Source organism: Schistocerca cancellata, chromosome 4, assembly GCF_023864275.1.
Source record: "Schistocerca cancellata isolate TAMUIC-IGC-003103 chromosome 4, iqSchCanc2.1, whole genome shotgun sequence".
In the NCBI taxonomy this organism is placed as follows: domain Eukaryota; kingdom Metazoa; phylum Arthropoda; class Insecta; order Orthoptera; family Acrididae; genus Schistocerca; species Schistocerca cancellata.
The window spans coordinates 734,774,061-734,796,321 of NC_064629.1; the positions used below are offsets into that span (position 1 = coordinate 734,774,061).

Consider the following 22,261-nt stretch of genomic DNA (forward strand, 5'->3'; position numbering starts at 1 on the left):
AGCTATCATTTCAGCATACGCGCGATGATTGAAAAGAGGAACTGCAATACGATCGATCTCAGTGAAACGACTTTGAAGGATGGAATACAGTATTTCGGCCTTCTGTATGTTATTCTGCGTCTCAGTACCAATATGATCACTGAGAGGAAAGGAAATGACCAGAAGTGGTACGCCTTACCTTCCGCCGTGCACCGTACGGTGGCTTGTGGAATACTGTATGTATGTACGGCCGAACGGGGTAGCCGTACGGTCTGAGGCGTCTTGTCACGGTCCGCACGCCCCCCGTCACCCGTCAGAGATTCGAGTCCTCCCTCGGGCATGGGTGTGTGTGTCGTCCTTAGCGTAAGTTAATTTAAGTTAGAATAAACAGTGTTTAAGCTTAAGGACCGGTGACCTCGGCAGTTTGGTCCCATAAGACCTTACCACAAAATTCCAGATGTATGTACGTAGAGCGTTTCAAGAGGTAATTTTGATCCTTTTACTGCTTTCATATACGACCAAAGCCTCTTAGGATTTTTCATCATTTAGATGGATAAAATTAACTTTAAAAGTCAATGACCACATCTCGGATTACTCTGTTACTCTAATTTAGGCTTAGATTAGATTTTGATTGTAAATAATGATATGTCTTTAAATCTATGACGAAGCCCACTTTGCTTTCGTAGCACTTTTCTAACACGATTATTCAAACACGACTGGTATGTCCCGTCCCTGAGAAACTTTCCCGAAACATAAATGTCAGAAGCGTGTTGTATTGTACTGTCGAATTTTGCTTACAGTGGCAAACCAAGGTCTTCAGACTTCCTTTGATTACGGGATACACAAAAATTCCTTAATATCAAAAGGGTAGCAGTTTTTCAATCAATGCTAACGACTATTCTATGCTAAATAATGCCCTCAGTTGTTTAAGGCATTACGGATGTCCGATGTTTATTACTACTGTTAGGAGATTTTGCCATATAAATAAGACAGTTCATTTCTGTGCCATCAATAACTCTTGAGCCTTTTTGAACTCTTATTTTTTCACAATCCAAACGAAGAAACGTTAGGAATTAACGCCCTGTCGACGACGATGCCACTGAAGACTGAACAAAATCTGTGACTACGTAATTATTGGGAAATAAATTAACCCGAGCCTTCCAAAGAAATCATGGCGGCATTTACCTTAAGCGATTTAGGGAATCTAAGGAAAATATTAATTTTGATGATCGAATATGTAATTGAAAACTGGAGAAAAGCCGATGTAGTCTCAATATTTGTAAACTAAGGTATTGGTATGTTGTATAAGCTCGTTATAAACTTATTTTTCTGCATTTATGAAAACTGAAGATTGCAAAAGGATATGTTATGTTTAGTATTGCCTTCATCATTCGTGTGCCACATTTCCAGTTACCCACGTTCGCTTTCGCTATTAAGAATTCAGCTTCATGAAGCTAATCAGGGGAGGTTGTTTTCGCATCACAAAGGCTATCAGAAACGAACTATCACGAAAATTTCCAATCTAATACAGATGTTAGTTTCTCCTGAGTACGTTAGATGAAGTCATCAGTAGAAAGCTATCTAGGTGCAGCTGAAGTCAGATTTCGAAGAAGATGGATGACTGAGATGTTGAATCAGACTTAATGTGACGTTGTAAGTTTGTCCTTGTTTCCTGGGTAAAGAGCGTCATAATCTCTAGTTTCAGTCCTCTGTCAAAGTAAACATTAGAAACAATTACACTATGCGCATAAAGGTGGCACGACAGTAATACACACTGTTGTCCAAAATTAAAGCAACAAACCGCTATTTCTCCTTGTTGTATAATCATACAAAATGTCAACAGATGTCAGTGCAATGAGTTCTTCACGGAAGTTGGCGGCATTCCGTCAATGGACAACAACGTCAACGATGACATCAGGGCACCTACTAAACGGTTTAGTGTTTGCCGGGTAGTCTTACATCCACATCCACAATGGGTGTGTATACAGTCACATACGGTGTAGTATGGCTCAAAGAAGACGCCTACCAGACTGTCTGAGATGGAGGACCATAAGAAGAATGGAAGCAGCACAGCCGCTAACTGATGTGGCTCAAATGCTTAATGTCAATCGTTCTGTTGTTTCTCTGGTGTGGCGACAATTTATAGAGGCCGAATCAGTATCCCAAGACCAGGGAACGGTCGACCACGTGTAACGGCACGAGAGTGCTGCCTTAGTACTGCACGGCAACTGGCATCTGACCTCGCAGCATCCACTGGACGTGGGTATTGAGACAAACGGTGTTCAGAAGACTTCGGTAGAGTAGCCTTTATTGTCTGTGTACCTGTGATGCGTCTTCACGGAAGGGAACGTCTAGAGTGGAGTCGTCAACAAGCTAACTGGACGGTTGAGCAGTGGGCACCGGCCGCTGTGACCGAGCGGTTCCAGGTGCTACGGTCGCAGGTTCGAATCCTGCCTCGGGCATGGATGTGTGTGATGTTCTTAGGTTAGTTAGGTTAAAGTAGTTCTAAGTCTAGGGGACTGATGACCTCAGATGTCCATAGTGCTTAGAGCCATTTGAACCATTTTGAACAGTGGGCCAACGTTCTTTTCGCAAATGAATCTCGATCTGGTGTGGAGAGTGATTCTCGACGTATTTGCATCTGGAGGGAACGTGGAACACGATTTCGGAATCCAAATATTGTGGAAAGAGTTGGATATCGAGGAGTATTCTTAATGGTGTGGGCAGGGATTATGTTGACCACACGAACACCTCTTCATGAAATTGTACGAGTGAATCGGCAAGGTTTGACTGCTGTCAGGTATCGCGACGAGATCTAGGGACCTCATGTGCGGTTGTCGCAAGGTGGTGTGGGCCCGGACTTCGTATTGATGGACGATAATGCCCGACGTCATAGAGGACGGGTGGTTAATGCTTTCTTGGTAACGGAAGATACTGCACGCATGGCGTGCCCTGTTCGCACTCCCGATTTGAGTCCCATAAAGCATGTCTGGGATGCGCTAGGGTGACAGGTTGCATCACGTCATCATCCACAAATCACTCTCTAAGACTTGCCAGCAGCTCTGCGGAAGAGTGGGCGTTATTTTCTTAACATGAGACTGATGACATCACTCACAGCACGCCCCGTCGTTGTCAGGTCTGTATTGCAGCCAGACGTGGTAACACCCCGTGCTGAGCACATTAAACAGTTGTCGGAATGTGTTTGCAAATCCGTTAAGTTTGACAAAAGACGAAGAATATTTTCGTCTACCGTTATGCATGTTGCAGTTGTTTACGTTATGTGTTCTTTACATTGTTTCTAGCCGGCCGGAGTGGCCGAGCGGTTCTAGGCACTTCAGTCCGGAACCGCGCTGCTGCTACGGTTGCAGGTTAGAATCCTGCCTCGGGCATGGATGTGTGTGATGTCCTTAGGTTTAAGTAGTTCTAAGTCTAGGGGACTGATGACCTCAGATGTTAGGTCCCATAGTGCTTAGAGCCATTTTTCTAGCTTGCTATCACGTGTTTACAGAGTTTTGTGGCAAGATAAAGGCAACCTTGCAAAGTTTCCGTTGTTGCTTTAGTTTTGGACACCAGTGTATTTCTCAGGGAGGGTTGCATACACAGGATGAGGCAGCTAAGACATGCCACCTTAAACATATCCAGGATGAAGAAATATGTCGAAGCGCGGTTTTCGCTACGTTATACTGGACAATATGGCGAACTTCCTGACGTTCGCAAGTAATTTTTATGTTTTATAGTCACCAATCACGACACCGACTTGTTTTTATTCTAATGGAACTTTTTGCATTTTTTTCTGTGACATTTGAAAGAAGCTTCTCAGAGAAATTCAACGATATAACATGTATGGGATTTGATCAAATGGTAATAAGACAACGGCGTGGCAGCCCACTATCCGTCCATCACGAGAAGAGGTTCCACAAACCTCTGCCCTGTTATACCAAGTATAAGCAAACACGTAACTCAAGTATGGTTCTTGTGTTCACTTGTGCCCTTGGAGCCCATCAGTCTGTGCTCTGCTCCTTTAGCAGTCAGACAACTTGCTCGTAGAGCTATTGAGACATTCTATATGTATACGGCAGTCGAAAAAGTGAATACTGTTTATGGCGAATGTCGCCAAACTCTTAGAGCAGCAGTGGTGTTGTGTGCTGAAGACTAGCCAGTGTGTGCCAAGCACTCACGATCTGTCTTTGCAAATTTTATAAAGAAAAGTTCTAGAACTGGAAGTGTAGAGAATAAAATACGCCGCAGAAAAAGAAGAGCAACTGGTAAAAGAAATGAAAATATTTAGCAATGCAAGTGTCACGAAGAGACATCTCGAAAGTACAAGAGCGATTAACCGAATGAGTGTTCTGTGAACACTAAATTCCATCGCATTTCATCCTTTTCACATTTCACTGCATCTACAGCTCCATGGCAATGACTTCCAAAATTAGTTACAGTTCTCTGGGTGTTATCTTTGAAAAGTGCAAAGTGATGTGGCATATCTGTGTAAAATTTTGTTTAAGGAAGAACCTTCGTTTACAAACCTTGGACAAGTCTATCTTCGCAATACATACAAAATGTCAGTTGAAAATCCACGCTAACTCAAAGAAGTAGATAAAAACAACGCTCTTGCTCAATCATCGTTTGGTGCGTGTTTTCAACACCCGCATCATTGGTCGTTGTTTTATTGATGGTAATCCAAAAACAAACTAGTGTCTCGAGATGCTAAGATATGTCGCTGCTGCAGTTATAGGACAATCAGTGTGGTACCAACATGACGATGTCGTTCCTTTTTCTCACATGTAATGACAGACCATCTTAAGATAACATTTGGAGAGCATCGAAACGGTAATTCATGAAACGCGAAATGATCTGTACATTAACCAAACTCAACATTTCTGTACTTTTGTCTGTGGCGAAAATTAAAATAACAGGTGTAGTAGGAAACACTTATGGCTCCGGAAGGCATAAAAGGCCTTATAACACGAGCCTGTGCTGCCTGTAACTCCAGATGAAATTCGACGTGCAGTATTGTTTCTCAAGCGTGTAGTAATGCTCATGGTCAACATTTTGAGTATTTGGTATGGCGCCGTGATAATAAACACACGAATGTGCTTGTTCACATTTGGTACAGTAAGGCAGACGTTCGTGGAACCTTTCGTCCTGACGGTGGAACAGTGGTTTGCATCGCTGTTATCTTGATACTATTTGCAAAAGTCACATACATATTATGTCACTGATGTTCTCCGAGAAGCTTCTTTCAAGTGCCACAGAAAAAAGTATATACAGGGTGTTTATAAATGAATATCGAGATTTCAACGCTTTATAATATTTATTACATTAAACTTGCTGTTATAAATGATATGTCAAATGAAAGAGCAACTCAAATAGTTTTACCAAGAACCTTATAAATGTTAAATGTATGCACCATTTGTCACACAGCACATATCAAGTCTATAGCCGAGTTATTCCCAAACGTTGATAAGTGTGTCTTCAGTGATTGTAGCAACAGCAATGGCTCTTCCCTCAGTTGAAAGAAAATGAGTCAGAGAACTTCATTTTCCAGCAAGATGGTGCGCCACCTCACTGCCATAGCGAAGTATGCAATTGGTTGAACTTCACTGTACCCAAGCGCTGGATAGGCCGCAGGAAGCCCAATGACAGGGCTTCCTTTGCATGCCCTCCACGTTCACCCGATCTTACGCCATGCGATTTTTTCCTTTGGGGCTTCATCAAGGATCGTGTTTATGTGCCTCCGCTACCAGCAGACCTCCCTGGATTAAGAAGCCGGATTGAAGCAGCTGTTGCTACAATCACTGAAGACAAACATATCAACGTTTGCGAAGAACTCAGCTATAGACTTGATGTGTGCGGTGTGACAAATGGTGCTCACATAGAACATTTATAAGATTCTTGGTAAAACTGTTTGAGTTGCTCTTGCATTTGACATATCATTTATAACTGTAAGTTTCATATACTAAATATTATAAAACGTTAATACCCCGATATTCATTTATAAACAGCGTGTATTTCCGTTAGAAAAAAAAGTCGGTGTCGTAATTCGGCGACCGTAAAAGATAAAAATTCTTTGCGAACGTCAGGAAATTCGCCATACTGTCCGCTATAACTTGGTAAAAACCGCACGTCGATATATTTTCTCATTACCTATATATGTTTGTGATGGTATGTTGTATCTGCCAAATGCTGTATATCTATATTAAAGTCTAAGACAGCTAAAAAGGATTTCTGGAAGTTTTCAGTCTCTGGAAGAATATTGAAAAAGTACGAACTTCTGTAAATAGCTGAATAGCTTAAGGCACGATTTGCAACAACAAGACAGTGCAGAGGGCTCAGTACTCTTCCCTCTAGTTTTATTTATTTTAGTTTGCGGTTTAACTATTCTTTATCGTTAATAAGTTATTCTTATGGAGAATAATGCCGGCCAGAGCGGACGAGCGGTTCTAGGCGCTACAGTCTGGAACCGCGCGACCGCTACGGTCGCAGGTTCGAATCTTGCCTCGGGCATGGATGCGTGTGATGTCCTTAGGTTAGTTAGGTTTAAGTAGTTCTAAGTTCTAGGGGACTGATGACCTCAGAAGTTAGGTCCCATAGTGCTCAGAGCCATTTGAACCATTTTTTTGGTGAATAATCCAATGGTAGAGGATGTGAACGCGTGGTATATATTATAATGGGCTGTATACTCCGTGCTATTAGAACTGACAAGAGGTGAGAAATTTCCATAAACAATACTAAGACGTGGTGGCATATGACTAATCCTCGTATGTAAGACCCTCGGTTTTAATTACGATATCTCTTCTTCCTCATATGAATTGTACAGCTGACATCACAGATCAAATTTGCCAGGCGGTCCAGTGAATGTGCAGTCTGTCTTGGTGTGGGACATTTTAGTTGGCGTTTATACTTATCTACACTTGTGCTCAGCTGATACGAAAAAATGTGTAGTGTTATGTATGGCAGACCTAGTACAAAATTCGTATATCACTTAGAAAGTAAGGGCCGCGCGGGATTAGCCGAGCGGTCTCAGGCGCTGCAGTCATGGACTGTGCGGCTGGTCCCGGCGGAGGTTCGCGTCCTCCCTCGGGCATGGGTGTGTGTGTTTGTCCTTAGGATAATTTAGGCTAAGTAGTGTGTAACCATAGGGACTGATGACCTTAGCAGTTAAGTCCCATAAGATTTCACACACACACACACTTAGAAAGTAAGTAAGGACCTCGCCAGGTGATGTTCTTCAGCACATGAATCTTGATCTGTCCCGATACTTCTTCTGTGCACAGAGGATAATGAGAATTCTCTGTCAACAACACGTGTATGCGAAACATAGTATCGACAAGAAAATAGAATTTCAGGGTAGGAAAATTCATGCTATTGAGTTGCACTCGACATAACTGCGTACGTATCTAGATCCGGATGAAATTTGCACGCGTGATGTCACGCGCAAATGACGGACTGATTCCATCATAAACGCTAATGACTACTCTTCACCCGTTGCTGGGCAATATTGCTTCGTCTCTAATGACTTCTTTGATTTTTAACTCAACTAATGGGAACTGATACCAGCGTGGTGTCATAGCTCTCCTGCTTAGCCGAGGACGCTAATGAACACTAGAGCGGTGGAATTCAGTGCGAAAGTAAAGTACAAGTACTGGTGAGTGATCATTATGGGCCAAGTCGAGATGACTGGAATTTGTGTCGGCACCAAGTTTTACTCAGTGCATTCTGTTCATTCCACACTCGGACGTAGAACCACCACACAGCGTACGAACTCACGAAAGTCATCATTAGGAGACATATACACATTTAACATATTCCGCCGAGGAAAACTGAAGAAAGGAAGATTGGTCAGACTTTCAATGTTACACCGATACAGCGTTCGTTACACTTAGAGTTTCTGGACAAACTATACCGGCATTCATCTGCAGTGGTTTAGGAAAACCACGGAAGAAGCTAAATCATAGGCGTTTGAGGGTCACTCCTCCCCAATACGTATATCCAACTGTCTTAAGCACGGCGCCCATATCGCTAGTCGAGGGATGAAAATGGAGCACTCTTTTGGTGCCTCCAACTAATTATCTCGGCAAACATTGGCGATACAGTAACGGACAGTTGTTTTCTGCCTAGCGCTTCTCAACACGCTGTTGATTGTTTAGCTGCCTTATGCTGTTCAGCTACTCTAGTTGTACATTGTGCATGTTCATGTTAATAACACTATAAGTTTCCTGTCTAAAGATCAAAAAATAAGATGAAAAGTGAGATGTGCGGAGTATTTGCCTAACAAGGAGGGCCGATGGTGAAGACGCGGCCGCGAATAGCGCGAGCGCTGGCGTGCCGCACGTGGCAGAGCTAGCGGCGGGCGGGCAGTGCCAGTGAATGGGCTGCGTTATGGCCCGGCCAGAGGTTATCGCTCGCCACAAAACAACTCCCGGCTAAACATTTCACGCACTCCCCGGCCACACGAACGCGTTAATGCACACGTCGCTTCTTCTGCTTCGACATCTGGCAATTTTCGTTATAGCCATGTAACATGCGACCCAGTCAAGGAGAGCCGGGCGGCTCTGGAACGTGGCACGTCTTGTTTAGCCTCTCATATAACTAATTCCTCATCGCAGTCATCATTCACAATGTCATTATACATTATAAATGACCTACTACATTATAAATGACCTAGTAGATAGTGTCGGAACTACCATGCGGCTTTTCGCGGATGATGCTGTAGTATACAGAGAAGTTGCAGCATTAGAAAATTGCAGCGAAATGCAGGAAGATCTGCAGCGGATAGGCACTTGGTGCAGGGAGTGGCAACTGACCCTTAACATAGACAAATGTAACGTATTGCGAATACATAGAAAGAAGGATCCTTTATTGTATGATTATATGATAGCGGAACAAACACTGGTAGCAGTTACTTCTGTAAAATATCTGGGAGTATGCGTGCGGAACGATTTGAAGTGGAATGATCATATAAAATTAATTGTTGGTAAGGCGGGTGCCAGGTTGAGATTCATTGGGAGAGTCCTTAGAAAATATAGTCCATCAACAAAGGAGGTGGCTTGCAAAACACTCGTTCGACCTATACTTGAGTATTGCTCATCAGTGTGGGATCCGTATCAGGTCGGGTTTACAGAGGAGATAGAGAAGATCCAAAGAAGAGCGGCGCGTTTCGTTACAGGGTTATTTGGTAAGCGTGATAGCGTTACGGAGATGTTTAGCAAACTCAAGCGGCAGACTCTGCAAGAGAGGCGCTCTGCATCGCGGTGTAGCTTGCTGTCCAGGGTTCGAGAGGGTGCGTTCCTGGATGAGGTATCGAATATATTGCTTCCCCATACGTGTACCTCCCGAGGAGATCACGAATATAAAATTAGAGAGATTCGAGCGCGCACGGAGGCTTTCCGGCAGTCGTTCTTCCCGCGAACCACACGCAACTGGAACAGGAAAGGGAGGTAATGACAGTGGCACGTAAGGTGCCCTCCGCCACACACCGTTGGGTGGCATGCGGAGTATCAATGTAGATGTAGATGTAGATGTAAAGATGATGTGCAGCTAATCGAGTCAGAAAGGACTTAAACAAACTGAACAACCGGTAATTGCACTTAACTGCTTTGACAAAATTCTATTAATGTGAACTCTTGTGAAATACATTTTTGACTGTAATCCATGCAAAATAACTGTGTTCTTAAAAAGGTATTACAGCTCCAGCAGACTCTCAAATAACGTCAATTTCAATAGTGCGAATAGCCAACAGTTCCGCTCTTTGGCATGTGGTGAACAATAAGATGTTGTAATATCCATACAGCTTACCTAAAGTTGTGCTCTACCAAAACTGCAATACAGTAGTTTTGGTACAGTATATAAATGACATAACAAATAGGAGTACCATTACTGTTGGTACCGTTGGTAGAGAAAGAAACGTAAATGATTGTGTGTGTGAGAGAAACTGGTAGCTGACGACGTCTCTTTCTTTTTGCTTGTTTGTTTTGCACATAACTAGAATCGCACATCGTCCAGTGTTAGTCCATTGTGTATTTTACATTCTTACAAAAATGATTTGCATTTTACAAGTAATAAAAATTAGTTGCTTGCGTAAATTCTGTGCTTTCCTGTAATCAGAACAATAATTTTTGATACGGGTGCAGTTGACATGCACAAACATGGAAAACTACCACACCTATGCTAACTTATGACAGTCTACGACAGCTTACGGTAGTTTTACAACTCTAATGTTACCACTATGAGGCTGCGGTAGTATCAAAGTTTCCGCTAGCTAAATCGGGATGAATAACCTTTAAAGCCGATTTAGTGGAAAAAAAAGTTTTCACTTGGAATGTTGCACTTAAATATAATTTTAATTGTTGCTAGATTACAAAAATTTCCCAGTAACTTGAAAGTCGGCCACACTTTTCTTTCAGTGAAAGATGAGACATCCCAAAGTAATGTTACTACCTATGTGTTGATAGGACGAAACGCTGTTCCCTCTTAAAATGCAGAAGGCTTTATATGTACAATGGGCGTGCTGCTGGTATTTGTTAGACTTTTCGGGAATCGCCGTGAGTAAGCTGTCATGCTGTTTAGAGAGCTGCATCGCCCAAGAGCGAAAAACCGTACTGTTATCTTACTTTTGGAGGCAGTATATTTGCACTTTTAGAACAAGCGTTGTGGTATAGAAGAGATAGATTTGGAAGTAAACTCGTGTTGCCCTAGCTGAGTTAATAAAATCACCTTAAAAGCTACACAGTATCAAAGACATACTTATGTCCTTTTTCTCCAGTCAGCAAGAATGTATATGTTTCTTCTGGATCGATAGCATATTCCATGACTTTTATGGTGCGCATCCGGCTCGAGCGGAGGGAGTGGAGGGAGAAGGAGAAGGAGTAGGATTTAATGTCCCGTTGACGACGAGATCATTAGAGATGGAGCATATAAAGTCGCCGAGGGGAAGGATACGGAAGAAAATCGACCGTTTCCCTTCAAAGGGACCCTCCCAGAAGTCCCCTTAAGCGATTTAGAGAAATCACGGGAACATGAATCTAGATGGCCGTATGGGAATTTGAACCGTCTTCCTTCCGAATGCGAGTCCAGTCGGCTAACCACCACTGCATGACCTTTCTCCATGTACGCATCGGGTTATCATTACATCTTTTCCCCGCATTTCTGCTAAAAACTTGCAGGCCATGTCAAGGCATGTCGGTGGATGACTGCTAAATGTGCCTACTTATCCGTTCCTTCGAGGAGGTGGCAAGACGGTCGGTAGGTTTATCAGTCGAAATACCGGAAGAAGTCATAATTTCCTGGACGAGCACCCGAAAAAGGTGGAATAAGGATGATCGAGTCGAGTCACGCACGCTCCAGCCTGCTTCAGAAGGCACTGCGCCAACAGTGAAATATGTGAGAGACATTATTTTGCAACCATTGTGGCTATGATTAAACTCTGTGTCTGTGGTTTGAGCAGTAGGGTGATTTCCCGAAATCCGTTCCCTGTATCTATTTAGATCTATGATTTTGGATCAAAAAATTATAAATGTAAAAACAATATGGCCACAGATTCCCAGGATAAATCTAATAGCTTATTGTAATCTTACGTAATGGCATGAAAACGTTACATTCTTACTTAACTCTCTTATATCAAAACCATTAACAGCTGTTCCCTTCCTCAATAATTATGTAAATTGTTTTCTACGGATGTATACTCAAGAATATCGCAACTCTAAAACATGGCTCTGAGCACTATGGGACTTAACATCTATGGTCATCAGTCCCCTACAACTTAGAACTACTTATACCTAACAGAGAAAATCGCAACTCTGCCTGTAAACTATTTCACTCACCAATTGAATCTTTGTTATGCAGGCTGCATTACTGTTTCTAATTTTTTACAGGCATTAATCTACTTTTATAACAGTTTGACATACTTCTCTTTTTGCACATGTAAGAGTGGAAGTGGACGGTTATTTGTTTGCGCTAAGCCGATTAGTAGACAGATTTCTAACCAAAAACGTCTATCCTTTACCTTTTATTTGTTTTTCGTGCGTAAGACTGAACAATTTAATTTTTGATTTTTAATTTTTATTTTTGAGGAATACAAATCTTTGTGAATAGAGGTTTACACTATGAGTCGTGCTCGAAAAAAACATTGTATGGATATTTTTCTCAGTACTTCCAACTATCTTAAAAGTAATGTTTCAGTTTACAGCAAGTACTTGTAAAGGATTGGCTTGTATCTGAAACTATAGTTTCAAGATGAATCTCAGTAAGAAAAAAGTGAATTTCCTGTCGTTCGACAAGCTCCAGAGCGTCGTCGCTCAACTTGCTGCCATAACAACTTGTTATGGAGTAGTGCCCGCCTTACAAGGTAACCAACAATATGTGATAGAGTTTTCCTGATCTTGCCGTAATGTATCAACCCTAGAGAGCTTTATCATTTATCCCACCCCCTCCTTCCCCACTCATTTTTACGAACTTTCAACTGTAATAATCACTACAGCGGCTTACCTTCATATCCATGTTGAAATGATTTGATAGTATCTAATGATGGGCACGGCTTAGTTGTCTAGACTTTTGGAAATATGTTGAAGTGAGTATGAAATCAAATGAGTTTTAAAGCCTGTAATTCTGAATGTGATTCGAAACAAAAATGAAATTTCACAATGAGATGGTTTCCGCACATTGCTGAGTATTTTCTGTGCTTCAAAAGGCAAAAAATACTTTGATGTACACATGAAGTATGGTATGATTGGACAAAATTTTATTACGCTGCTGGGCTGCCCTAAGACATTTCTTAGGAAATGATCGTCAGCTTACTGGTGAATGCTGGGCGGTGTCCGAATAATCACGCCTAATGCTTGAAGGGAGAAGAAGTTATCCAAATAAATACCTCGGTGCAAGATTTTCCTTCATTATGTGCAGATATCCTTGCTATTTTCCGTCAACATTCACTCCCAGTTTCTGCGATTTAGATATTCCGTACTACCACTAAGTTTTGTTAACAAATCTTACGGGAGATTTCTGCAGTTGATACAAACCTCATTCGTGCCCACGGGCGGAAATGAAACCGCGACGCCGGCCGAAGTGGCCGTGCGGTTAAAGGCGCTGCAGTCTGGAACCGCAAGACCGCTACGGTCGCAGGTTCGAATCCTGCCTCGGGCATGGATGTTTGTGATGTCCTTAGGTTAGTTAGGTTTAACTAGTTCTAAGTTCTAGGGGACTAATGACCTCAGCAGTTGAGTCCCATAGTGCTCAGAGCCATTTGAACCACTTGAAACCGCGACCCCATGGTTATCGGCACCTTGCATTACAGAGAACGACTATGTGTATTACACCATTTGTGTTGAAAATAAGTAGATGCTACAGCTATGCTACATTTTCATTGTCGATAAAAATCGAGAACTGAAGAGTGCAAATGGAGAAAGTTCTAAGTGCGAAATGTGACATTTGTTAGGAGAGTCAAAAAATAATGTGTCTCTTTTTGCATATAACTGATATGTACCCAAAAATTAAGAAGGTATTGTGGTACCGTAGAATTACGCTGCCCACCTCACCACTGCAGAAAAATAACAAGGCAAATTAGAAAAGTGCCATACCAGGAAATCGAGTAGTTCACGCACCAATACGAAAGTTTTTGTTTCATGTGACATAACACAGTGACACTACGTTTAATTTTTTTTTGGTAGAGAAATACAGTGGTAATATTTTAAGCAGTAGACCTATAATAAAAAATGTTTTTCGTATCTTTCAGATTTATTACAAAACAATAACAAGGAATAAATTCAAGGAAAAATCTGTCAGTATTGACCTGTGTTTCGTACCCAAAACCATTCTTGAAAGCAGATGGTGCAAAGTTTATTGTAAAACTCCTTGTACTGTTGAGGAAGAAATGGCAACATCGCCAAGAGGGCTTTCTGTTTTGCAGCTGATAAACATGGATGCTCTTTCAGACGAAGTGCGACATGACATACATCTACCATGATCTTTCCTATTTTCAGTACATTGACATTTTCCATTCTTCCGTTTCAGAGCAAGAATTTTAACACCTATTTGAGATGGATGAGTATGAGACACTTTGACCATACTTCATTTGGATATCTTACACGCCTATATTGACAGCAATGTTTCAGCGGCATCTTTAAAGCCACTTGTATGCATTAGAAATGCATGGAATGGGTTCATAGCTTTAGCTGACTCAATAATCTTGTTTAAATCTTGCCTTGCTTACCTTTCTTTGTTTCCTTAAAACTGGAAAATCTCTGTCGCAGGTCAAAATGCTGTGCTCACTCTCCAAAAACTTGTGTTATCTCTTAAAACCATCATAGGCTAAATCGAGTGAATGTTGACGCATGACACTTGGGATTCCAGAGGGAATCAATACTTAGCACAAGGACCATGCGCAGTCTAATAATGAATGTCTGAAACATTTTCTCCATGACCTGATACTAGGAAGAAGACCAGGGACAGGCAGAAGAATACTGAGAACGCATTAGCACTGGAAACGCGTTTTGTGCAGGAATGGCACTTTCAAAGGTTTCCGGTTCCACTCTTCAATTCATTCTGTGCATAGAAATCTCGCACTGTTATAGGATGCCCCCAGAAATGTTTTTAAATCTTTCATTATTAATATGGCGTATTAATGAAACACCAGAACCATATTCTTTGGTTAGGAATTAGAGGTCCTTGGCAATTGCTCTTGAGCATAGCTACAGTAGTTCTGCGCTACCCGGCGAAATGGTGGAATTATGAAAGAAAAGTTATAGTCTGCATCCATGGTTACTAAAAGTCGATGTCTTCAATGGTACTGTCGTCAGATTGTCAAAACAACGATTTTACTGGGACGGTGATAGAGCGTCGTGTCAGTACCACAGCCTTGCCTGTTTGGTGTGGAAGAGTGAGACATGGATGTTCACTTTCTTATCTTTCATTGGTACAGACGGTTGTACTTGCGGTTCTCCGCCTCCTCCTACTATTCAAAGACGGAAACCAATGTGAAAGCTGGAAGGTAGGTTTATGTTACTGATGAATACTTCAATACTATCCTAAATGTGCACATTAAATGTGTAAATTTGCACCATAAAATTGTTTTCCGGGTAGTACTGAATATAGATGTAAGTATTAAATAGTTAGATATCGTGTTCCGCGCTGCTTAAAATTTGTGAAACGTCTAGTTCAAACATCAGCGTGATTTCTCTGGATTGTTTCACAGTTATGCTACAGCGCTAGGTACAGTAGTATCTTTCGAAGCTTTGCCGGCCTGATAATCGCGTGGCACAAGTCCAAAAAACACGACCACTTGCGTGGTTGCTCATGTTCCTTGTCACGTGTGACTGTCTCTCTCTTATTGTGTTGGGACACTTTCATATAAGCACATTCCACGAATTTTTGTGCTGGCTGACACCTATTCACTGTTCTGTAATTGCAATAGTTATTTTATACGTGGTAATTCATCGGTTAATTCACACATTGTTATGCGAATATCTGAGCGTTTTGTCAGTAGTGCTGCGTGAAATTGGCTTAATATGCACTGAAAATTACATTTGTACCAGATGCGTTGTGATAAACTGTAATTTTTAATTTAGCAGTAAAATGCACTTTGTATCTGATGAGGTACGAAAAACAGTAGATTGAAAGATTCTAGAAATCTGTTTTTAGGCGTAAATATGAAAACAGTTCCTTGAGGCGATACATTGTAACACATAATTTTAAAAATCTTTATGATTAGAGTTTCGCGACATACTAGTAGATTTTCTTATTTTTATCGTATGGCTAGGGCCCCCCCGTCGGGCAGACCGTTGGCCGGGTGCCGGTCTTTCAATTTGACGCCACTTTGGCGACCTGCAGTCGATGGGGATGAGAAGATGAGGACAATACAACACCCAGACCCTGGGCGGAGAAAATTCCTCGACCCAGCCGGGAATCGAACCCGGACCCAGAGGACTGACAATCGGTCACGCTGACCATTCAGCTACCGGGGGCGGACATTCTAGCAGATGAAATTTAGCGATCAAGACTTTTATTTTTCGATGCTATAAGCATTTTGAAACGTTAATGAAAATAGAAGGTATATTATTTACGTTAATACGCTAAATTTCTAAATAAAGCAAGCAAGACCTGTTATTCCTTGTTAATATCGAAGAATACTATCTGCTACAATAATACAAGGGGCGTTCAAAAAGAAACGAGAAGGAGGCATAATTACAGAAACCAGTACCTGTATGTTAGAAGTATTGACCCTGGCTGTTGAGACACTTGTCCCACTGTGACACAAGGCGGTGAATGGCTGTCTCATAAAATTCCCGGGGCTGCGATGTTAACCAGTTCCCCACGTACAGATGGACGTCGTCGTCCGAGGTGAATCGTTTACCCGTCAGAGCCTTTTCAAGGGGACCAAAAATGACGTAATCACAGGGAGAGAGATCCAGGCTGTATGGAGGGTGGCCGGGAACCTCTCATTTGAATTTATGCAGGAGTGCCGCGACTGTATGGGCCGTATGAGGCTTTGCGTTGGCGTGGAGCTGAATGATCCCAAGAGTGAGATTGCCTGGTCATTTTGATTTGATTGCTTGGTGATGAGAGGTCAAGGTTTGCGATTAACGCTGAGCATTCTCTATTGTCCCGTGCTGCTGGAAATGAATCAGAAGGGGGCCATCTTGGTCAAAAAATAAAAGGCTCTGAGCAGCAAACGATGCACGTCCGACGACGACGTCCAGCTGTACCTGCGGAACTGGTTAACATCGCAGCCCTGGGAATTTTATGAGACAGCCATTCACTGCCTCTTCTTACAGTGGGACAAGTGTGTTAACAGCCAAGATCAATACTTCTAACATACACGTACTGGTTTCTGTAATTATACCTACGGCTCGTTCTTTTTGACCGCCCCTTATATACAGCAAGCCGCCATAAAATTTCTGCTTCAATTGTATCACGGCGACGAATACGCCGGCAACCACCTGTTGGATGCGAAGCGAAGCGTAGCTGAAAAAGATGTCTTGTAGGGACGTCGATGTAAGCGAGGTTAACTAAAGATAGAACCGACTCGCTCTAATAGGTCTTCGGGTCCTGATTCTCCCATTGACACTCATTGAATCGTCGGCGCGGCGCGCTTCTAAGAATTTCACGAGCTATAACTTAGCGTGAGACGTATCTGATACCAAGACTGTATTTTTTTCTTATCGGCGGCTATGTTACGAGCGTCGAAGTTATGTTTGACTCGTAAGATAAACGTTCTCAAAATACTGAGAAAATAAATAAAATAAGACAAAAGATGGAAAGTTCCCTCTATGGTGGGAAAAGTCTTTCGTGGACGGGAAGACTGTCACGTTATAAAGTTGCATTGTTTGCTAGGAATTCGTATATGTCGTTTGCGGTGTTTCGTATTTATTCGTCCAAGGGCCCTCCCAAGCCACAGAAACAATTTTGGATACTGTTCAAACAAATTTCGGGCTTTCAGCCGGTCGTCGTTCAATACTTCGCACGATATTTCAACTGGGCACCTGCCAGTCATTTTCAGGTGTGAAGTATTGAACGACGACCGGCTGCAAGCCCGAAATTTGTTTGAACAGTCAATTCGCCGGGAAAATTTTAAAATTCACTATTTTGGATACTATCGCGGTTTCCAGTCTCCCTGTAGACCCTGCGAAGAAATAGATCGTTTGCAAATCAGAGCATAGGTAGTTTAGCTATTGAGCTCCAAAACCAGAAATAAGAAAAAAATTTCGTAAAGGGAAAAAAACAAAAGTTTGTTGAAAACGTAAATCTATCGTTCCGCTCTTTCACCTAATAACGACAAATTTCTGCTTAACTGATGATGTTGTCATAAGTTATCTAGATCTAGTGATCGTTTTGCTCATACAAACGTTGCAAGTGACTTGTAGGACGCTCCGTTAAAGCTATGTCGCTTAAACTTCTGACACATAGTCACCCTGTTTGCAGTCATTGCTCTTACTTTCGCGCAGTCTTCGGACAGATTTGTCGGTCATCGCCCGTTGATAACAATGTACTTCGAAATGGCTTACTTCCACGCCGTCCCATTCTAAATCCTGCATTATAGCATATTACGATTTGCTGATCACGAGTTGCGCCGTATCAGTTTTTTGGCCAGACTCGAGCCCGTAAGCGAGTAGGTGTCGGAGGCAGCGCAGACTCACCGGCGGTTGCGGTCGCAGCGGCCAGCAGCAGTAGCAGCAGCAGCAGCAGCGGCGGCAGCGGCGGGCCCGCCATGGCTCGCCAGCACTGACTGCGCCCGCACACGCTGCCGCCCCGCGACGTGCTGCGCACCGCGCATGCGCCCTACCCTCACACACGCACACGCGAGAAAAAATTCCGACTCGGGAACAGTCTAGTCCTCTTCACATGTGCCACCATCTGCCAACATCACAGACCTGCGGCCGCGACGCTCCTCGCACTGCACGGGTGCAACGCCCTCCGCTTCTGCACGCACCGACTAGGGGCCGGCTCCTGGACGACGTTTCGCAACGGCAAACCACGGGTTACACAACCTCTCTTTACGTCACTTGCGCTCTCTAACAAACTAAACCCTTAAAGTAGGAGAATAGTAAAAAATGGTTCAAATGGCTCTGAGCACTATGGGACTTAACATCTGAGGTCATCAGTCCCCTAGAACTTAGAACTACTTAAAACTAACTAACCTAAAGACATCACACACATCCATGCCCGAGGCTAGATTCGAACCTGCGACCGTAGCGGTCGCACGGTTCCAGACTGAAGCGCCTAGAGCCGCTTGGCCACACCGGCCGGCAGGAGAATAGTAGTAACATCGGATAAATTCTAGTGTCCGATATCACCCGTCGGCTTTGACCAATGACGTCATACGTAAGGCAAAGATGCTGCAATGGACAATCTATGAATCGAACGGATTATACTCGTAAACAAATGAATGTAGTATGATATTAAATAATACATTTAATGCGACTATTATTTACGCGCCAATTTCATTGGCTCAAATGGTTCAAATGGCTCTGAGCACTATGGGAGTCAACTGCTGAGGTCATCAGTCCCCTAGAACTTAGAACTACTTAAACCTAACTAACATAAGGACATCACACACATCCATGCCCGAGGCAGGATTCGAACCTGCGACCGTAGCGGTCTCGCGGTTCCAGACTGTAGCGCCTAGAACCGCACAGTCACTCTGGCCGGCGCGATGACTGAAATAAATAAGAACACGAGAGCAATTACGAGTGCCTATATTATGTAATATAATAGAACAGCGTTGTGTAGAATCTGTTGTCAGCTATGTGGAAGGCGTATTATACCGTTAGCAGAGCCTGTTCTATAATATTTTCCACACGTACTGCAAAAACGATCTAAATAACGAATCGTCGAATAGTTGGAATCGGTAACTAGAAGCAACCTATGTAGGAGGTCATTTCTAGTTACCGATTCCAATATTACTGTTTGTTGCGCAAAAATCTTACATCAGAAACGTGCGTAAAAAATGATCTTGTTACTGAACTGCAGAATACGACTAGACTTTCAAAAAATGAAAATCTTTACACACATTACTGCACACGCAAAGAAATAAAATGCAAAAAGACCAAACCTTGCAACCGATAACTATACTACACGAAAGTCACACCAGCTTCAGTAGCTCCAAATAACACTTAGTAAAATCGATACACCAGGAGTGACAGTAAAAATAACACATGTGTAGCAAAAAAATCAAAAAGGAAAACATAATAGTGGCTACATAAAAAGAAACTTACCGCATATGAACTTGCAAAGGAGTCAAAGATCGAGGCTGACAAGAACGAAATAAGAACTTAAGAAGTAATAATAATGTTAGAAGGTCAAACTGTAATGAAAGAAGCAAAATCCAGAATAACTAATGAAAAAATAATAAGAAACACAAACTCCAGGCACGAATGAGGTACCACTCAAACCATTCTTCCCACCCTCAATCAGACACAAAATTTTAAAATAATAAAAAAAATGAAACCAAGAGTCAATCACATAAACCCTCAGGCAAAGACACAGTAATACCCCTCGGCCCCCCATTGTAAGCAGAAAATAATAAAACGACAGAAAAACCTCCCTCCAGAGAAACCAAAAAAGTAGCAGTCGCGCAACACAGTAACGTAAAAAAAAACGCGACGTAAAACAAGAAAAAAGTATCAGACCCACCAACACCTAACTAACAAAACGAGGCCTGTACATTTTGCTGACTACTTTCATAAATACAACAGAAATCCTTCTCTTTCCCCGCAATGGCGCTCAATGATTGCAAAAACTATATAGTTGATTTACGGTAACTCATTTTCTGAAGCAGAATTTTCGCAGTAAAAACAACTGACTCATCCATAACGAACAGCGTGAGAAATCAAGACCTTATAAATCACGACTACTTTCATTAACAAAAGATGACGAAAACAAAATTATGAGATGAAAACAAAACAATCTACATCGAATTTTTAATATACGAGCGTAACGAGGTAATCCAGAGAAATCATTTAACGTTCATCGATAGCAATAAGCGGCAAAAACAAAATAACATCACACATTACGTCATTGGTAAAAGCTGACGGGTGATATCGGACACTAGAATTGACCCGTAACATCTACAGCTACATTTAAACTCCGCAAGGCACCCAACGGTGTGTGGCGGAGGGCACCTTACGTGCCACTGTCATTACCTCCTTTTCCTGTTCCAATCGCGTGTGGTTCGTGGGAAGAACGACTGCTGGAAAGCCTCCGTGCGCGCTCGAAAATCTCTAATTTTACATTCGTGATCTTCTCGGGAGGTATAAGTAGGGTTCAAATGGCTCTGAGCACTATGGGACTTAACATCTGAGGTAATCATTCCCCTAGAACTTGAACTACTTAAACCTAACTAACCTAAGGACATCACACACATCCATGCCCGAGGCAAGATTCGAACCTGCGACTGCAGCTGTCGCGCGTTTCCGGACTGAAGTGCCTAGAACCGCTCGGCCACAGGCCCGGCTGTAAGTAGGGGGAAGCAATGTATTGGATACCTCATCCAGAAACGCACCCTCTCGAAGCCTGGACAGCAAGTTACACAGCGATGCAGAGCGTGTCTCTTGCAGTGTCTGCCACTTGAGTTTGCTAAACATCTCCGTAACGCTATCACGCTTACCAAATAACCCTGTGACGAAACGCGCCGCTCTTCTTTGGATCTTCTCTATCTCCTCTGTCACCCGACCTGGTACGGAACCCACACTGATAAGCAATACTCAAGTATAGGTCGAGCGAGTGTTTTGTAAGACACCTCCTTTGTTGATGGACTACATTTTTTAAGGACTCTCCCAATGAATCTCAACCTGGCTCCCGCGTTACCAACAATTAATTTTATATGATCATTCCACTTCAAATCGTTCCGTACGCATACTCCCAGATGCTACCAGCGTTTGTTCTGCTATCATATAATCATACAATAAAGGATCCTTCTTTCTATGTATTCGCAATACATTACATTTGTCTATGTTAAGGGTCAGTTGCCACTCCCTGCACCAAGTGCCTATCCGCGTGCAGATCTTCCTGCATTTCGCTGCAATTTTCTAATGCTGCAACTTCTCTGTATACTACAGCATCATCCGCGAAAAGCCGCATGGTAGTTCCGACACTACCTACTAGGTCATTTATATATATTGTGAAAACCAATGGTCCCATAACACTCGCCTGTGGCACGCCAGAGGTTACTTTAACGTCTGTAGACGTGTCTCCATTGAGAACAACATGCTGTGTTCTGTTTGCTAAAAGCTCTTCAATCCAGCGACACAGCTGGTCTGATATTTCGTAGGCTCTTACTTTGTTTATCAGGCGACAGTGCGGAACTGTGTCGAACTCCTTCCGAAAGTCAAGGAAAATGGCATCTATCTGGGAGCCTGTATCTAATATTTTCTAGGTCTCATGAACAAATAAAGTGAGTTGGGTCTCACACGATCGCTGTTTCTGAAATCCATGTTGATTCCTACAGAGTAGATTGTGGGTTTCCAGAAATGACATGATGCGCGAGCAAAAAACATGTTCTAAAATTCTACAGCAGATCGATGTCAGAGATATAGGCCTATAGTTTTGCGCATCTGCTCGACGACCCTTCTTGAAAACTGGAACTACCTGTGCTCTTAACCTGAATATACATGTGACGGAATGAATATCTGGCATGGAAATCTCTTCTGAGGTCATGAATATAGGTCCTTTTTTATCCATTGTTAGAGAAACACGCCTTCCAGACTATCTACCCCATCATGATTTTCCGTATCTACCCGTCCTAATGAGAGGATTGGACACGAAATTTGCTGCCTTCATCTTAATAATATGT

At 42.5% G+C, this 22,261-nt stretch overlaps 1 protein-coding gene across 1 annotated transcript in view; it reads right to left on the reverse strand.

The window, feature by feature from the left end:
* The window catches only part of LOC126183837 (collagen alpha-1(XI) chain-like), a 533,300-nt gene extending 515,114 nt beyond the window's left edge, over nt 1-18,186 (reverse strand). Inside the window, exon 1 of the mRNA XM_049926098.1 lies at nt 18,108-18,186. Coding sequence (XP_049782055.1) covers nt 18,108-18,180 — 73 coding nt within the window. The 5' untranslated portion in view covers nt 18,181-18,186. The remainder of the gene's footprint in view (nt 1-18,107) is intronic.
* Between the last annotated feature and the right edge of the window lie 4,075 nt (nt 18,187-22,261).